Source organism: Salpingoeca rosetta (genome assembly GCF_000188695.1).
Source record: "Salpingoeca rosetta unplaced genomic scaffold supercont1.6, whole genome shotgun sequence".
Classification (NCBI taxonomy): domain Eukaryota; class Choanoflagellata; order Craspedida; family Salpingoecidae; genus Salpingoeca; species Salpingoeca rosetta.
In genome coordinates this window covers 2041437-2061112 of record NW_004754928.1, presented here as the reverse complement: position 1 = coordinate 2061112, position 19676 = coordinate 2041437, and the positions used below count along the sequence as shown (strand labels likewise).

The following is a 19676-nucleotide window of genomic DNA, read 5'->3' as shown; positions in this document are numbered from 1 at the left end:
TACGCGCTGCACGTTTTGTGTGTGCTGTTTTTGCTCCTTCTTCTGTGTGTGCGCAACACCACACAACCCACCACCACGCGCATCACACCAGCAGCACGCGCACACACAGCCAAACAGCGCCCCTTTGTTCACTCCCGCACAACGTGCAGTGAAGTGAAGTGAAGCGTGACACTGCAGCGATTGCAGCCCAAACCCTCTTCATCTCACACTGTTTCTTTGACTGGCTGCCGCCGCCGTCGTCGTCACACATCACATCGCACATCGCTCGTTGGTGCAAACGGTCATTTGTTCAATTGTTGTGTTTCGAGTACACGGATCGTACCAATATCCGCATTCGTTCTCTTCTCTTCTCTCCCTCTCTCTCGCTGTGTCTCTCTGTCTCCCTGTCGCACCGTCTCTGTCTCTGCCCACGCTTGTTGAGCTTGCATCATGCCGAGGAAGTCGAGTGGACGCACTCACAAGCGTTCGCTCAGTGGCACGCACTGGGCCAAAGTGGATGACAAGAAGGTGAGGTGGCGGCGAGGTGTTGAGTGTGCTGTGTTTGAGCGATTCCAGCGCTTGCATGGCGGCGGGTGTGCAGTGTGCGGTGTTCTGCTCATGATCTCACATGCGGAAGTGCGAGAAAGATGCGTCTGCTTTCGTTTTGTACAGCGTGGTGGTCAGGCTCACCGACACACCTGTTTGCGTCGCTTGCGCTTTGCTTGTTGGTCCCACCACAGGTCACCGTGCGCACGCCCGCCGAGTTTGTTCGCGAGTTTGGCGGCCAGACTCCCATTGAGAAGATTCTCATCGCCAACAACGGCATTGCGGTTCGTGTGTGCGTGTGTGTGCGTGTGTGTGCGTGTGTGTGCGTGTGTGTGCGTGCGTGTGTGTCTGTTGATGTGCGCGCACGTGCACATGTCTGTGTCTTCGCGTTACTTCCGCTCTCTTTTTTTTTCCGCCTGCAAGAAGAGAGAAAGGAAACAACAGCGTAGCGCACACCACAAGTCGCACGTACTGTTGCCAGCACGTTACTGCCCACACGCTTTCACTTTCACCCTCAACACATGTTCACAAATACGACCATCTCTTCACAGGCCGTCAAGTGCATCCGATCCATTCGCCGCTGGTCATACAACACCTTCGGCAATGAAAAGGCCATCCAGGTGCGTCACGATGCGCTGCTGCTCTGCAAGCTGCAGTTGTTTGTGTGCGTGTGTGCGTGTGTGTGTGTGTGCCTGCCCTGACAGCTGCGCTGGTTTACACTCATTCACCCACCCACACGTTCTCGCGCGCGCGCGCACACACGCGCATACGTTTGCACATGTTCGCACACGTTAACACAAAAACCCCTCTCCCCCTCCCAAACAACCCCCACTCACTCCTCCACTGTGCCCACAGTTTGTGGTGATGGTGACGCCAGAGGACATGGCGGCCAACGCCGAGTTTGTGAAGCTGGCAGACCAGCACGTGGACGTGCCAGGTGGCACCAACAACCACAACTACGCCAACGTGGAGCTCATTGTCGAGCTTGCCAAGCAGCAGCAGGTGCAGGCCGTGTGGGCCGGCTGGGGCCACGCCAGCGAAAACCCAAAGCTTCCCGAGATGCTGCACGCTGCGGGCATCATCTTCATGGGCCCGCCAGCCCATGCCATGAGGTGCTGTCCCTCGTGTCCGCGTGTCGTACGCGTATCATGCACATGTGTTATCAGCATTGCACCCCCCAGACCATCTCTCGTTTCTACACCCATCACATTCGCCAGTGATTCCTGTGCCAGTGTGTCGCTCTCATCTCTACCCAGTGCCTTGGGTCTCACTGCTATTTCCGTGATGCTACACAGGTCCCTTGGCGACAAGATCTCGTCCAGCATTGTTGCGCAGTCCGCCAACGTGCCCACCCTCCCCTGGAGCGGCTCTGACCTCTCGGTACGCACGACTCATGCCGACCAAACCGTTGCTGTCACACCAGTTTACCCAAACACACGCACACACACACACCATTGCTACATATGCTCACGTTCTTTGTCTCATACACACACGCACACACACACGCACGCACACATTCCTACATATGCTCACGTCCTTTGTCTCATACACTCGCGCACACCCCCCGTCTCTCTCTCTCTCTCTCTCTCTCTCTCTCTCTCTCTCCACTCCCCCACCCCGCTGGTGCGTGTGCAGATTGAGTGCAAGCCGCCTGTTGACGGCACGCCGCTGCAGGTGCCTGAGGACGTGTACATGAAGGGCTGCATCCACGATCTGGAGGGCGGCCTCGCTGCTGCAAGGAAGATTGGCTACCCCGTCATGATCAAGGTCCCTTTGTTCTCTGCTTGTTCGTGTGCATGTGCACGTTTGCGTGCGTTCGCGTGTGCATGTGCGTGTGTTCTCCACATGCCCCCGTGGGCTCTCTCTCTTCACTATTTCTCACGTTGCTGATGACATGCCACTGGCATCATCACCATCATTGACCCCCGTAGGCCTCTGAGGGCGGTGGCGGCAAAGGCATCCGCAAGGCGACGAGCGAGGAGGAGTTTCCGGCGCTCTATCGCCAGGTGCCCATGCAATGCTGCACCCTCTGTGTGTTTGCATTTTGCCGTTTGCTGTGGTCTGCTATCTGTTGTGAAAACTCTGCATCTGTTGATGTTTGTGTTTTGTGCGAATGCGCTACTTTGGTTGCCTTCTCTATCAACTCACCATGAGTATTGCCCCCACTGCCGTGTCGCCGTCACGTGTCCATCCCATCAACACAGGTGCTGGCCGAGGTTCCTGGCTCCCCCGTCTTCATCATGAAGCTCGCGTCCTCCGCGCGCCATCTCGAAGTGCAGGTGTGCGTGTGCGTGTGTGCGTGTGCGTGTGCGTGTGCGTGTGTGCGTGTGCGTGTGCGCGTGCGTGCGAATGTAAATTATCGCGGTTTCCTTTCAAGCCCGAGAACGACACGCATCTTCCCACCACATCTCACGCATTGAACACACATTGTCCGAATCCACACTGTGCTAAAACACCCTGCACTGTGTCCACGATCACGTCAATGCGCACAGGTGCTCGCGGACATGCACGGCAACTGCATTGCGCTGTTTGGGCGTGATTGCTCTGTGCAGCGGCGGCACCAGAAGATCATTGAGGAGGCGCCAGCCAGCATCGCCCCGCCAGAGATCTTCCAGGAGATGGAGGCAGCTGCCATCAGGTGCAGCACACATTGCGTGTGTAACCGTTTTGTTGCTGTTGTGCGCGTGAATGTTTGTGTTGAGCCCCCTGCATGCGATGTCGTGGATTGCCACATCTAATGCCCCCGCCCAATACACGCACACACACACACACACACACACACACACACACACACACACACACACACACACACACACACACATGCGTTCTTCTTCTCACCCTTATTACCGTCACCCTTCCCTCCTTCCCCAATTCTTCACTCAGGCTGTCGAAGATGGTCGGGTATGTGTCGACCGGAACCATCGAGTATCTCTACGATGTCAGCACGCAGACGTTCTCCTTCCTCGAGCTCAATCCTCGCCTGCAGGTGCGCCAATACACACCGAACCATGCCACACCACACCCAACCACAACACAAAAACCTCAACCCCTCCCCCCAACATGTTTTCTCCGTCCCTCTGCTTGTTGCTCCGTGTTGTTGCCGACGCCCACCTGCCCCACCCCCTTCACACTGCTCACGACCACGACCACGACCACGACCACCACGACCACCATCAGGTTGAACACCCGTGCTCGGAGATGATCTGCGGCGTGAATCTGCCCGCGTGCCAGCTCATGGTCGCCATGGGCGTCCCGCTGCACCGCATCCCAGACATCCGCAGCATGTACAGCCACGTAAGCACAACCGCTCAGCACCAGTCTTAACTAGACTGCGTGATGACCTTGCTTCCATTCTGTGCTCCAGCCGTTTGGCGAGGCGTTCTGTTGTCATTTTGCTCACATATGCCCACCTTCAACGCCCATTCTGCACTCGCTCACCTACGCTCTCCACAAACACAAACGCACCACCTTCCCTCCTTGCTTCTGCCCGTGGTACCACGCGTTGATCAGGACAAGTACGGCGACGGTGACATTGAGCTGGACGACCTCTCCTCCCGCCCGCCCCCAAACGGCCACGTCATCGCATGCCGAATCACCGCAGAGAACCCAGACGAGGTGTGTGTGTGTGTAGGTGTGTGCCGGCATTTGTCTGTACGTGTGTAGGTGTGTGCCGGCATTTGGCATTTGCCTGTACGTGTGTAGGTGTGTAGGTGTGTGTGTGTGTGCGTGCAAGAACAAACACCAAAGTTATGGAGCACATGATCGACGTTACCGTTCACACTGACCATCCCCTCATCCCACATCTCCCCACCTTGCAGGGCTTCAAACCGAGCGGCGGCACGGTGCAGGAGCTCAACTTCCGCTCGTCCGTGGACGTGTGGGGCTACTTCTCCGTCGGCGCTGCTGGCGGTCTGCATGAATTCGCCGACTCGCAGTTTGGCCACTGCTTCGCCTGGGGCCGCACCCGCGATGGTGAGGCAGGGGAGGGGACAGAGTGTGCACGTGTGTTTGTGTGTAAGTGTGTATGTGATGTGTGTGCGTGTGTTTGTGTGCGTGTGTATGTGTGTTTGTGTGTGTTTGTGTAAATGTGTTAGTGTGTGTGTTTGTCTGCATGTGTGCAAGTTTCTTGAGTTCATCATCGTTGATCGCAGTCTCATCCTCTCCTCCTTGCCCACCACTGCCCGTCACCCAAGATGCGCGCCATGCGATGGCGGTTGCCCTGAAGGAGCTCAGCATCCGCGCCGACTTCCGCACCACCGCAGAGTACCTCGTCAAGGTGCGCGCTGGTTTCCCGCGTTTGTGGTGGATCCAGGCTGTGTTGCAGCATGGTTCTGGCCTCCTCGTTTCGATATGCCATCTGAAATACAAGCATGTGCGCCTTCACAGAATTGCACAAACACACATACACACGAACAAAACCATGCACACACGTACATACCTCACATATATATATATATATATATATATATATATATATATATATATATATATATATATATATATATATATATACCCCTCCCTATCCCCCTCACCCCTCGCCTCCCTCATTTGTGTGCAGCTGCTTGAGCACGACGAGTTCCGGAACAACGCCATCTCGACGGAGTGGCTGGACAGCCTCATTGTCCAGCGCGTCAAGGCAGAGCGTCCGGTACGAGCATGTGGTCATGTAACAAAGTGCAGCTGGGGAGAGGGGGAAGAGGAAGGGGAGGCGCTTTGCGCGAGGCGACTGCAGAACATGGATGGTTGCTACTGTTGCCGCTGCAACGCACGCTGTTCCCACCACACATCAATGCACTTGCACTTGCACTTGCACTTGCACTTGCGCTCATCCACCCTGGTCCGCCGTCGCCCATCGCAGGACCCCATGGTGGCTGTGACGTGCGGTGCCGTCTTCATTGCGGACGCCGACATTGCTGCCACGGAAACGGATTTCCTGGCCGGCATGGAGCGTGGGCAGATTATGAGCGGCGAGATGCTGCGCAAGCAGCGCGACATTGAGCTCATCTACGACAATGTCAAGTACAAGCTGACGATTGTTGGCGTCGGGCCCACCACGTATGCCGTGATTCTGAACAACACGTTTATCGAGGCCGACGTGCGCCGTCTCGTCGGTGAGTGCATTGCACCGCAGGACATGGGCTCGCACAGAAAGAAAGGAGAGAAGGGGGAGGGTTCGCCTTCCTTGCTCTCGATGTGTCTGTGTGTACGTGTCTATCTCTGCCTCGCGCGCGCACTCTCTCTCTCTCTCTCTCGTTCTCTCTGTGTCTATGTCTGTTCCTCGCATTGGCTCTTTCACAGCTTCACGTGCAATGATCTACCCACTCATATCATCCCTGCTTTTATTTCTCATGCGCAACAACGCAGACGGCAGCTCGCTGATCCGCTTCAACGGCGAGAGTTACGTCACCTATGTCAAGGCACGTTCACACGCGTTGCCACAGACACCACTCACCCACAAGGCTGCACAAGTATGCTTGTCAGTGTACCGCCACCGTTCCGCTTTGTTGGCTCATACGCGTGATCGAGTTGCTTACCCTCGTACCGTGTGCGTTTGATGACGACAGGAGGACGTGACCAACTATCGCATCGTTGTTGGCGGCCAAACCTGCATCTTCGACAAGGTGACAGTTGCAATAACAGACACGAATCATTCTGCTCGCCACCGCTTTATTCCTCCTCTCCCCCTGTGTGCCCCCTCATCACCACGCTCATCCCCACCCACCTTCACCACGGCGCACCTTCATCACATCACCACAACCCCCACCATCACCACACTGCTTGCCATTGCCACCACCGCCACCACCACTGCCGTGAACACTGGCTGTCAGGAGGACGACCCGTCGATTGTGCGCACGACATCGACGGGCAAACTGCTCAAGTATCTCGTTGCAGACGGCACGGCCGTCCAGGCCGGCGACGCCATTGCGCAGGTGTTGTTTCTTCCCGCTCCGCTTTGGAGTGACGATGTGCTCTGTTGTGGCCGGCCTTGATCGCAGTGCTATTCTCCTGCACCTTGTCGTTCTCAAGTGGTTCCAACTTGCTGCATCGTCTTGATGTGTTTAGGTTGAGGTGATGAAGATGGTCAGCGAAGTCAAAGTCGAGGCATCGGGACGCATCCAGCTCGCAATGGTAAACGGGAAGTGCGGTGGGGTGGTGGCAGTGTATTGGTGTGCGTTGTGCTGTGTTTTGTGAGTCTGATGTGTGAGCAAGGTCTTCCCGCCTCTTCCTCTGCTTGGTCGTCCTCGTTACCTCTGCCTTCAACTGTGCCGATGTTCTCATGACGTCACCAACCCTCCTCACACACACACACACACACACACACACACACACACACACACACACACACACACACACACACACACACACACACACACACACACACACACACACACACACACACACACACACGCACACACACACACACACACGCACCACATTAAAGGTGAGCGGGCACAACTTTGGCGCCGGCGAAGTGCTGGCGACGCTTGAGCTCGAGGACGATACCCAAGTCAAGAAGCCCGTCGATTACACAGGTGCCCTTTCGCGCAGAGCCTCGCTGTGTCCGCATGTGTTTTTTTCTGCCATGGTACTCTTCCATCTTCGACCTTGCTTTCGCATTCACCCACGTCTGTTCTGCATGCTCTGACGCATTGACACTCACATCCCCCTCCTTCACGGCTCCTCTTGCCCCCCCCCCCAACAAAAGACGGGTTCCCGTCGCCGTCATCGGCCACGAGCGTCCCACAGGGGAAGCCGCACCACGCGCTCAGGGCCATTGTGCAGCAACTCTCCGCCATCATGAAGGTGTGCAGGTCTCAATCCACACACGCGTTCGCACACGATGACTCACCATGGCCGCCCATTCCTCTCGCATGTTTCCTCACCCGTTTTCTAACGCGTTTCATCACGGGGTTTCCCTCACACACCACCATCGCCCGCCTTTCCTTCGCCGCGGTCAGGGGTACGCGTTCCCGGAACCGTATTTCCACCAGCGGCTGCACGCCCTGGTGGACCGCCTGTTTGAGGTCTGCACGAACCGCCGCCTCCCGCTCCTCGAAATGCGAGGTAACCCGACTTGCAGAACCACTCATCTGTACAGGAGCAACACCTCCGCCTTTTCGCACACACACACACACACACACACACACACACACACACACACACACACACACACACACACACACACACACACACACACACACACACACACACACACACACACACCCTCTTCCGCTTCCCCTTTCGCATCAGACCTGCTGGCCACGCTGGCCGGTCGCATCCCAGCGGAGATTGTGCAGGGCATCCAGCAGCAGCTCGGCTTCTACGAGAAGTCCCTCAGCTCTATGATCTGCAGGTGCGCCAATGAACGTGTGTCGTATTCGTTGTACATCGTATGTTCTGAGTGCACCTAGCGTCACCGCACGTTCGCTCACACACAACACACACACACACACACACACACACACACACACACACACACACACACACACACACACACACACACACACACACAGGTTTCCCGCGCAGAAGATTGACTCGATCATCTACGACCATCTGGAGAGCGTGAACAACAAGGCGGACCAGGACGCCCTTTTCCAGTCCTGCCAGGACATCTTCCTCAAGACAAAGGTGCGCCGCCGTGCATGGTTTGGGAAACATGGTTGGACACTTGAGAAGGACTTGGGCTTTCGCGGAGACTTCTTGATGCACACAAACACACACGCACGCACGCACACCAGCTGACGTTGTCACCCCCTTGTCCCATTCACATGTCCACAAATGTTGCACACTCGCAAATCGCACCTCACGCCGTCCTCTCTGCAACACCCCCCCCCCCCTTCCCCAAACAGGCCTTCAGTGCCGGCGAGCGTGCGCACATGATGCAGATCATTGGCGATTTGCTGCGCGAGTACGTTGACCTGGAGCTCGTGTTTTCGCGGTCCCACTCGATGGAGAGCGCAGTGCAAGCGCTGCAGTCGAAGCACGAGGGCAACCCCGCTGCTGTTGCTGAGCTCCTCTTTGCACACTCCCAGGTAGCAGGCTTTGTGGGGGACAGGTTGTGTGTGGTTGTTCGTGTGCAGCTCGTGTGGTTGTGTAGATGTTATGCGTGCTGTGCGTGTCTTGTACGTGTGTCGTTGTGTTTCATGTGTGCATGCTGCTCTTGTCCTTGACTGCTTGTTTCTGAACCTTCTGTCGCCCTCACCCCACGCTCGCCACACCCTGCGGTGCTTATCCACAGCTCAAGGTCCGGAACGTTCTCGTGAAGGTGCTCCTGGAACAGGTGTACAAGAAACGGTGAGTCGTGGCAGTTTGCCAGACGCATTTGAAGGCCTTGCTGTTTTTCCTTGTTGTTTAACCCCCCCTCCTTCCACACACACACACACACACACACACACACACACACACACACACACACACACACACACACACACACACACACACACACACACACACACACACACACCATCTTGATTCGAGCCAGCCTGTGCACGAAGGAGCAGAGCGACATGATGACGCTGCTGAAGGATCTGGCCAGCCTCGGCGCCTCTGTGCACTCCTCCGTCGCCCTCGCCGCTCGCAAGGTGCCCGCTGCTCCGTACACTCGCCTCAGCGTCTGCTTTGCCATGTTTCCTTCGGTGGCGGTGCCTGTCACTCATCAAAATTGCACCTTCATCACTGCCGGCTCACTGTTCGCTCCCTCCCTTTGCTACACCCCCGTCCCTCAAATGATTCAGATCCTGATGAAGCTGCACCTGCCGTCGTATGAGCTGCGGAAGAACAACATGGAGACCATCTTCGTTGAGGCCATGGAGGACTCCTTCTCCGGCACCTACTCCCCCGAACGCCTCGAGCGCATCGTCAACTCGCAGGTGCAGTGCCCTGCTGCCGCTGCTGGTGGCGGTGATGCTGCTGCCGCTGCTGGTGGTGGCGGTGATGCTACTGCTGCCATAACATTAACCTCGCATTTGCATTGCACTGTAGCGCTCTCCGTGCACCACCATCGAAGAACATCGAGCCTTGGCTCGTTCGACTTGGTCGTGTCGCCCTTCTCACTCAACTATCTCCTTCCATGCACGCATTTGTGTGTTCGCTGCGATGCTGACAGACGGCTGTGTTTGACGTGCTGAGTGGGTTCTTCTACCACTCGTCCGAGACAATCCAACAAGCTGCCCTCGAGGTGTACGTCCGTCGCTCCTACGTCGCCTACACCCTCACTGTGCGTTCCAACCCTGCTTTGCATCGGTTCACCGGATAAGTGCTTTCTTTCTTCCCTGTCCCTTCTCCCCACATGTAACTGCACACGCTCACACACACACACACACACACACACACACACACACACACACACACACACACACGCACACACGCACACACGCACACACGCACACACGCACACACGCACACACGCACACACGCACACACGCACACACGCGCGCACGCACACACACACACACACACACACACACACACACACACACACAATAGGACATCACGCATCGCCGCAGCCCGAGCGGGTGCGTTGTGATTCAGTTTGCATTCCACATTCCAACCAAGAGTGCGCAAGACCCCGAGGGCCTCTCGCGCGAGGTGCACCACCAGGACCACGGCGGCCGCTCCCGCACTTCCTCCAGCGGCTCAATCAAGGTGTTTGACTTTGAGTCGCCGTGCCAGACGCCGCCCCGCACGCGCTCGCCCACCGCCCTCCTGCAGTCGCCCACATCGTCCCTGGTCCGTGGCTCTCGCACGCGTGCTTTCTGTAATACGTTTGCATTCATGGGTGACCTTGTGCGCTTGTATGCACGTGTGTGTGCATGTGTACTCGTACGTATCTGCGCTCTCCAACCGCATGCTTGTTTGTGCTTGTGCATTTGCGGTCTCAACATGCACTCACTCCCCTTCGCACTGCGTCCGAATCACTGTGTCTCCACACCCGCCATGCCAGAGTGACGACCTGTCTGCTGCGCTCAAGTCCGTCGTCAGCATCGACGATTTGCAGGAGTTTGAGCGCCAGGTGGGGATGGGGACATCGCTGTGCAATTGGAATGAACTTTCTCTTGTGTGTTGTGCTTCGCTACTGTTGGTTTGTTCCGCATCTCCATGCTTTGTGCTCGCTAACGTATGTGTGCGTGTGTGTGTGTGCGTGTGTGTGCGTCGTGGGATTCAGGCTGAGGCCCTGACAATCGACTCTGTTGTCATGCGCATGGGCGTGATGGCTGCTTTCACCTCCGTCGAAGGTATGTTTGAACAACCTCGCGAGCAAACGGGCAAGATTCATCCGTACATTGGCAGTGCGTTGTTCTGCAAGTGCGCTGTCCAACCAAAGTACACACAAGCACACACAAGCATACGCTCACACAAACACACACACACACACACACTGATGCACGCCTCGCCCCGTTTTTTCTGACCAACTTACAGAGCTCGAGGGCCAGCTGCCGTGGCTGCTGACGCTGTTTGAGAACAGCCAGCACGACGCCGAGCCCATCAACATCCTCAACATTGTCCTGCGCATCGAATCGGGTTCGTTGGCCCGCACGTCGTGTGTGCGTTGTTGTGTGCGTTGTTGTGTGCTTGTGTGCGTTGTTGTGTGTTTGTGTGCCAGTGCTCTTGTGCTTGTGTGCGTTGTTGTGTGTTTGTGTGCCAGTGCTCTTGTGCACATGTGTGGTGTTGTGTGCAGTTGTGTACAGTTGTGTGCAGTTGTGTACGTGTGTGTCGGTTTTTGGTGGGGTTCTTTTACTTATGGTCATCCCATCTATATCTCGTCCCATTCTCCTCATGCATCCCTCAACTCTCGACAGAACAAGACTTTGAGGACGATGAAGTGCTGCTTGAGATGCTCTCAAAGTTCGCCCACAAATACAGCGATGACTTCTTCCCTGTGCAGGTACACATGCCCTGGCATGGCATGCAGCGCGTTCCTGCCTCAGTGATGATACGTGCTTGTTGCCATGAGCTTGTACCTTCAACTTCCACTGCCACCTCCCATTTTCAATCGCCATTCACCACCACCACCACCACCACCACCACCACCTGTCCGTGTCTCACCTGTTCCCGTCACCCCCCCCCTTTGCCTCTGCTTCCTTCAGATCCGTCGCGTCACCTTCATCATGTGCCGCCAGGGCCGCTTCCCCAAATACTTCACCTTCCGCGAGCGCCTCGGTAGCGTGGTTGCCTTCGCTCGCACGCGTGTTCCACGTGTTTGACATTATCGTGAAGCCAACCTGAGTTGATTTACCTGTCTCAAATTCCTTGTTGCCCCACCCCCCTAACACACGCCCATACCCACATGTTTGTTCCGTTCTGCAGCGTACAAGGAGGATAGCATTGTGCGCCACGTTGACCCCGCTCTTGCCTTCAAGCTCGAGGTGCGGCTTCGCGTCCACTTCCGAACAACCGTCCCTGGTCTGCTGTGACATGTACGCCTTTGTTCAATTGCGCATGGGCGCTGGTACTCTGCTGCACCTGCTCACGTTGCGTGCATATTTCATCCATCATTGCAGATGTTCAAACTGAACAACTACAAGGTGGAGCACTGCCCAACCCGCAACCCGCAGCTGCACCTCTATTACGCAAAGGCAAAGGGTGCGTTACCGCCGCGCCTGCTCTGCATGCGTGTTTTGTGCCCTTCATCCGCTCTTCAATCCACCCCGCGCATTTGGGAGAACAAGCAAACGCATTCACCTGCTTGCTCTCACCTTCCCGACAACGCACAATCACGCGTGCGTATATATGTTTGTACGTGGATGCACCAGACCCCAAGTCAGCGCACGACCGCCGGTTCTTTGCGCGCACGATCATGCGGCACCCTGACCTGGTTGACAAGCAGGCGACCAAGGCGTTCATGCAGGAGGCCGGCGAGCGACTGCTGCTTGAAGCCCTCGATGAGCTCGAGGTCGTGTTCTCGGACCCAAAATACGCAGGCACAGGTAACAGCACGCGAATGTGTTTGTGTGTGGTGTGTGGTGTGTGTTTGTATGTGTGTGTGTGTATGTGTGTTTGCATGTTTGTATGTGTGCGTGCTTGGACAATGCAGAAAGTTGGTCATTTGCGTTGAAACACGTCAGAAAATGTGTTCTGATGCGTGTTAATTTGCCTCTGCGCATGCACGCATGTTCGCGCCGGGTACGCGTGCTCGCATCCACCCTCCGACCTATTCACGCATTGACGCATTCATGCACTCCTTGCGCCGTTGCTGCTTGTTTGTAGATTGCAACCACGTCTTCATCAACTTCCTGCCTGTGGTCGAGGTTGACCCGCTCGCCTTTGCCAAGGAGCTCGAAGCCATGATTCGCAGGTACCGCACACACACACACACATGCACTCACTGCTTCGTTCATTCCATGCTCGTGAATTGGCTTGTTCAACGCACTTGCAAATGCGATGCGCACGCATGCAACACTTGACACGCATACGAACACTCGAACACAACCGCCTGCTCCTGTTCATTCCCATACTAACCCTCTTCCATCGTCTCACTCACTCTCCCTTGTCATGCCTCTGCCTCCCATTCGGTGCACAGGTACGGCGAGCGGCTGTGGCGCTTGCGTGTGCTGGAGGCCGAGGTGCGCATGAACATCAAGCTGGGCAAGACAGGCAGCACGCGTGTCATCCGCTACGTCATCAGCAACCTCAGCGGGTAGGGCGACACCACACGACAACTGACACCTTTGTTTCATGGTTTTGTCTGTTGTTCACGGGAGAGTGGCGCCATTGAAACGCGCTCGCCTCCTCCAGGTGACTGTTGATTCAAATCAACAACATGATGATGATCATCATCATCGTCATCTCATGTGTACGGTGGCTGGCAGGTATTCACTGGACATCCACATCTACAAGGAGATTGTCATGTCCAGCACCGGCGCTGCGTACTACCGCGCCCTGCCCGGGACGCCATCCGGACCCCTCAACGGTCGGCAATGACATTTGTTTTGGGGATTGGGTGGAAGAAGGGCGTTGGCTCTGTCTTGAGATTGACAAGCTGCACGTCCACGAAATGTACACACGTGTAAACAAACTCACACACATATGCATGTGCACACACACACACAAACACACACACACACACACACACAAACACGCACACAAACACAAACACACGCACACAAACACACACACACAAACACACACACAAACACAAACACAACCACACACACACACACACACCTTTGACGCGTGCTCCGTCACAGGGCACCACACGCACACGCCGTATGCGTGCAAGGATCGCACGCAGCAGCGCCGCTACATGGCGCAGCAGAAGAACGAGACAACATATGTCTACGACTACATCGACCTCTTCCGCGTACGCATTCACACCGCACACACCACTCATCTCACACGCACACGACGCTATGTTCACATGGCATGCATGCTGCTTTGACGCTGTCTGCCTTCTCTTTCTTTTTTTTTTCTTTTTTTCTTTCTTTTTCTTTGTTTTGTTGTATCACTGCCCCACCGTGTCCTACCTCACGAACTTCAACACCACCCGGTGACTTTCCAAACCAGGTTGCACTTGAGCAGCGCTGGCAGGCGTACCAGAAGAGCAACCCAAGCGTGCACGTGCCTTCAAAGCCGCTCACCGCATTTGAGCTCGGTACAAATGTCACCCGCTCACTGCACACAAGTTGTCGATGTGTTGCTGTTGTGGTGGAGGAATGGCTGTCTCTTAGAGCCTGGCCATTGCGCGTTTGCTTTGCTTTGTTGTGACTGCATTTGCTTGCCTTTGAGCTCATCAAACGCGTGTGCATGTACACTTTTCAAACCACCACCACCATCGCTTCGTTTGCAGTGCTGAACAAGTCTGGCCAACTTGTTGAGGAGCAGCGTGCTCCCGGCAACAACAACGTGGGCATGGTGGCCTGGCGCGTCGAGATGAAGACACCAGGTGAGCACCAAACAAGTTGGTTTGCTTGTGCATGTGGTGGTGTATGTCAGTGGTATGCCTGTCTTGTGTATGTATATCGGCGCACTGCTTGCTCACTGCATGTGTGTTTGTTCGTTTCATACAACACACACACATCGCGCTCCCGCGCTCACACGAACACCATTCCCTGCTGCTCGTGACAGAGTATCCGACGGGCCGCACGATGATCCTGATTGCCAACGACATCTCTTACGTCAGCGGCTCATTCAGCCCGAAGGTTAGGACCTGTTGCTTGACCCTGCCGCGGGTGGTGCTGTTTGAGGCACACACACACACACACACACACACACACACACACACACACCTGTGCTTGTGTTTGTTTGCGTGTACAATGCCACATGGGTGAACCATAGTGCAGTCAAGCAAGCGTAAGCTCACATGCACCTTCCATTCCTCCACCCTCAACTGTTCTGTTGCACATGTGTCAGGAGGATCTGGTATTCCTGCGTGCGTCGCAGCTGGCGCGCTCCCTCGGCGTTCCACGCATCTACATCGCCGTCAACTCTGGTGCCCGTATCGGCCTCGCAAAGGTGAACAACACCGCTTGATCGTTTGTGCACTGGTCGTGACCCGTCACTGGCTTGCACCTCCAAAGCTCACGCGCCTGGCTTTGTATGTGCGGTTTTGTGCTTTCATGTGTGTGTGTGTGCGCGTGTGTGTGTGTGTGCGCGTGTGTGTGTGTGTGTGCGCGCGCGTGTGTGTGTGTGAGCAGGAGGTGCTGGATCGCTTCAAGGTGGCGTGGAAGGATGAGGCAAACCCGAGCCACGGCTTCCGCTACATCTACCTCACAGAGGAGGACTACGAGTAAGGCGTGCAAGGCGTGTAAGGCGTTCATCTCACAACAAGCACTCTAATCAACCCACAGCACCCGCACGCACGTCATACGCACATGTACGCGTGCTTGTGTGTTTATCATTTTCTCATGCCACAATCAACACGATTCCATTGTGCCCCGGTGCACAGGTGGGCCAGCGACAAGCAGGCCGTTCGCGCGGTGCTGGTGGAGGAGAACGGCGAGAAGCGCTACAAGATCACCGACGTCTTTGGCATTCAGCACGTACGTGGTTGCCATCATTGCCACTGACATCAGGAAGTGCCTGTGTATTTGCTCACGGCCTGCGCTGCGGTTGTATTATGCACGCGTGTCCGTTGCTCACCAACGCAACACGTTTCTCCTTTCAAAAACACAACACACCAGGGCCTTGGTGTTGAGAACCTGCGCGGCTCCGGCGAGATTGCGAGCGAGACAAGTCTCTCATATGACAGCAACTTCACGCTCACCCTCGTGTCATGCCGCTCGGTACGCGTTGCCTGCTCTGCGATTGTTGTGCGCACGTCTCGTGCATGTTGCCCTTGTTGTTGTTGTTGTTGCAGTTATCATCTGCTGTTGTCGCTGTTGCTGTTGCTGGTGTGCATGTGTGTTATGCGCGCGTTGAATGGCTTCTTCTCTCAAGAGTGCCTCCTGCTGTCAGCGCCTGTCCCCCCCCCCTTCTCGGTTCCACTCCACACCACGGGCGCAATCCAGCATTCGCATGGTCTTCGCGGTATACTCTCGCGTGTCTACTCACCACCCTCGCTCTCCCTCCCAACACCATAACAAACGCGCACGGCAGGTTGGAATTGGCGCGTACCTGGTTCGGCTCGGGCAGCGCACCATCCAGAATGAGCAGTCGCACATCATCCTCACGGGCCACAACGCCATCAACAAGCTGCTTGGCAGCGACGTGTACGCGTCCTCGCTTCAGCTCGGTGGCCCGCAGATTATGTACTCCAACGGCGTGTCCCATCTCACCGCCACAAACGACTTTGAGTCTGTGCGCTCGGTCCTGTCGTGGCTGTCGTACGTGCCGGTGACGGTTGATGCGCCACTGCCGCGCTTCCGCTGGACCATTGACGCCCGCAACAGCGTGTGCCGCCCCGACCCCGTCGACCGCCTGGTCACGTTTGTCCCGGATGGGCACAGCGACCCGCGCTGGCTGATTGAGGGCGTCGCTGGCGAACAGATTGCCGGAGAGCAGGAGTGGAAGCACGGCCTCTTCGACCATGGTGAGCCACACACAAACACACACACACACATCACACACACACACACACACACACACACACACACACACACACACACACACAGACACAGAAGCGTCATGTTCATGGTGATATTGCGGAGTGGTGACTCCGTCTGGTTGATTCTCGCATGTCTTGTTGATCGTTGATGTTGGTTATGTCCTGGCATGCTGTTTCTCCCGAACCATCGTCCTCGTGTCACACGTGACCGCCTTCCGTGCGTCCCTGCAGGCTCGTTTGTTGAGATGCTTGGCGGCTGGGCGAAGACGGTTGTGACGGGCCGCGCCAAGCTTGGCGGCATCCCAGTGGGCGTCATTGGCGTCTCCACCAGCCCCGTCGAAGGTGTGTGTGTGTGTGTGTGTGTGTGTGTGTGTGTGTGTGTGTGTGTGTGCTCGGTGCTTGGCAACAATTTTGTTTCCACCCCCATCCTTCAAAGCTCCATCGAATCCACTCGCCGCCGTGACAATAACGCTGCATCCTCACCCTCCTCTCTGTTGTTTTTTTTCTTTCTTTTTTTTTGCTTGCCTGCATGCAGTAATGATCCCTGCTGATCCCGCCAACCGCGAGTCCATTGCTGTGGTCCAACAGCAGGCCGGACAGGTGCGCACCCAGCTCTCCCATGCTCTACAGCGAGCACACCTGTACAACCGGGACACACATACACACATGCACACATGGACACATGCACACATGCACACGAACACGTACACAACACACCCACACACACACATGCACACACACAATCGGTCGGTCGTTCGCTCATATCCTTGTGCCCTGCCACTACCGGCATCGCCGTGCCCTGCGCCAGGTGTGGTACCCGGACTCCGCCTACAAGACGGCGCAGGCGATCCGCGACATGAACGGGGAGCAGCTGCCGCTGTTCATCCTGGCAAACTGGCGCGGGTTCTCTGGCGGCATGCGCGACATGTACGACGAGGTCCTCAAGTTTGGTGCGTACACACGCCCACGATTGCACATTGTGTTTGATTGCAACTGCGATTGCGATTGCGTTATGGCTCTGTTGATTCGAGTTACTGTCGTGTTGAAACGCGACAAGTGCTTGCGCATGGGGTTTGCTGCTCAAAGAGCGTTTGACTCTTCCATCCGTTGTGTTTGACCTGCTCCTTGACACTCTCGCCTCCCCCGCCTATCACACTCACTGACTGTCGCCACTCAACACCCGTTGAACGTCTGCCCCCAACTGAGCAGGCGCCATGATTGTGGACAACCTGCGTGTGTACAAGCAGCCCGTGTTTGTGTATCTCCCGCCGAGCGGCGAGCTCCGTGGCGGTGCATGGGTGGTTGTTGACCCGACCATCAACCCGGAGATGATGGAGATGTACGCGGACCCCAACTCGCGCGGCGGCGTCCTCGAGCCAGAGGGCATCGTCTCGATCAAGTTCAAGGAGAAGACCATGCGGGAGGCCATGCTCCGCCTCGGTCAGTTGCGCGCTGTTTGTTTGTTTGTTTGTTTGTTTGTTTGTTTGTTTGTTTGTGTGCGCACATCTGTCTCCTCTATCTGTCTGTGGTTGAGTTGAGTTGAATGCACACGGCGCGTGAGCGACACATGCACTCATCACAACCCCTGCGGCTTTCGTTTCCCCCCTCCCAACATCATCTGTAGACGACGAGTACCATCGTCTGCACGCGCGGGCCAACGATACCTCGCTCCCTGCTGCGGACCGGGAAGAGGCCACCAAGCTCATGGACGCCCGCTTCAAGTCCCTCCGCAACGTCTACCATCAGGTGCGTTGCTGATCACCTTGGCCTTGTTGCTGTTGGTTGCAGTGGGCGACGGTTGTATGCGCGGTCGTTGCTTGTGTGAATGTGCCAAGCGGTGCTTTGTTTACGCGACGCGCTCGTTGACCCCCACGTCGTGACACACCATCAAACGATGAATTGCGATTGGGTCTCTGCTTGCCAGGTTGCTGTCCAGTTTGCTGATCTGCACGACACCCCCGGGCGCATGCGTCACAAGAACTGCATCCGCGCTGTGGTCGAGTGGGCTCACGCCCGCAAGTACTTTTACTGGCGCCTCCGTCGCCGCCTCGGTGAGCGCTGTGCCCTTGCGTGTGTGTGTATGTGTGTGTGTATGTGTATGTGTGTGTGTGTGTGCGTGTCTGTGTGTGTGTATGTCACGTACGATGCTGGTGCCCCTCGCCCAACCATACGCTCCCTCAACCGTACCCTCGCTCACATGTCGCATTCATTGGCGCTTCCCCTCCTGGCAGCGGAGACGATGGTTCGCCGGGAGCTGATCAAGGCCAACGAGACGCTGACGCGCCAGCAGACGGAGTTTATCATGCGGCGCTGGTTCTTCGACGTGCACGGGCCGGACAAAGCGCACCTGTGGGACAGCGACGAGACGGTGGCCAACTGGTTTGATGCTAGCTGCGACACAGACGGCAACATTGCCCCAGACTCCCAGATTGCGCGCAACCTCAAGTACGTGTTGAGTGTGTGTTTGAGGGTGTGTGTGTGTGTTTGCTTGAATGTAGTTGTTTTTGTGTTTCCTGCAGAGAGGGAGAGAGATATTGTGTGTGTGTGTGCGTTCATCTGTGCATACGCTTGCTGCCCTTCTGACGATTCACTGTTCGCCTGTGCCAGGATGGTTGCTGAGGAGCACAAATCCGAGAAGCTTCGTGCCATGGCCGAGGTGGGTAACTTGTCGTTGAAATAATGACATGACGACGCATATGCCAAATCTTTTTTGTCCCTTGACACTGTGACGGCTGCTTTGTCACCCACACCTTCACCTTCACGTGCTTTGCCGTCACTCGTTCTTCTCACATTCCCATGTTCACGTACACAACACACACACACACACACACACACACACACACACGCACACATTTATACAGGACGTTGGTGGGGATGCTGCGCTGAGCGGCATCATGACTCTGCTGGAGAAGCTCACCCCGACACAGCGTGCACAGCTTGCCCAGACACTCGGCGGCAACGGCAACAAGGCCGATGCCCAGTAGAAACCAAGCGACTCAGGCTACTTGCTTGTCTTTGTCTTGTCTTTCCTTGGGTCAATTTCTCGCCGTCCTGCCTCCCCCGGACTTCCTTTCTTTCCTTCTCCCTCTCACCCTCTCCCGGACTTCCTTTCTTTCCTTCTCCCTCTCACCCTCTCCCGGACTTCCTTTCTTTCCTTCTCCCTCTCACC

General features: G+C 56.1%; 1 protein-coding gene across 1 annotated transcript; it reads left to right on the top strand.

The window, feature by feature from the left end:
- The first annotated feature begins 1 nt into the window (after position 1).
- PTSG_03035 (acetyl-CoA carboxylase) lies at positions 2-19632 on the top strand. The gene is made up of 60 exons (XM_004996495.1): positions 2-507; positions 720-809; positions 1077-1145; positions 1381-1637; positions 1821-1905; positions 2161-2292; positions 2457-2531; positions 2730-2804; positions 3018-3163; positions 3409-3511; positions 3703-3819; positions 4036-4140; positions 4344-4497; positions 4719-4801; positions 5084-5173; positions 5384-5636; positions 5890-5942; positions 6090-6146; positions 6354-6455; positions 6589-6654; positions 6968-7058; positions 7232-7329; positions 7485-7590; positions 7777-7879; positions 8040-8154; positions 8376-8558; positions 8765-8820; positions 9008-9107; positions 9261-9395; positions 9632-9742; positions 10012-10254; positions 10469-10537; positions 10691-10760; positions 10945-11046; positions 11325-11410; positions 11613-11685; positions 11833-11891; positions 12027-12108; positions 12279-12452; positions 12733-12820; positions 13046-13162; positions 13335-13435; positions 13713-13825; positions 14029-14116; positions 14312-14407; positions 14590-14663; positions 14875-14976; positions 15159-15250; positions 15410-15503; positions 15645-15746; positions 16060-16492; positions 16739-16849; positions 17043-17107; positions 17316-17457; positions 17717-17947; positions 18132-18253; positions 18432-18558; positions 18739-18952; positions 19115-19163; positions 19369-19632. The coding sequence occupies exons 1-60, from the start codon at positions 430-432 to the stop codon at positions 19489-19491; spliced, it is 6930 nt and encodes a 2309-aa protein (XP_004996552.1). The 5' UTR covers positions 2-429; the 3' UTR covers positions 19492-19632.
- Positions 19633-19676: the final 44 nt, after the last annotated feature.

Coding starts and splice junctions, on each gene's coding strand:
- PTSG_03035 (XM_004996495.1), top strand. CDS start 430: ATGCCGAGGAAGTCGAGTGGACGCACTCACAAGCGTTCGCTCAGTGGC. Junction 3,512..3,702: donor AGCTCAATCCTCGCCTGCAG/GTGCGCCAATAC, acceptor GACCACCATCAG/GTTGAACACCCGTGCTCGGA. Junction 10,538..10,690: donor TGCAGGAGTTTGAGCGCCAG/GTGGGGATGGGG, acceptor CGTGGGATTCAG/GCTGAGGCCCTGACAATCGA.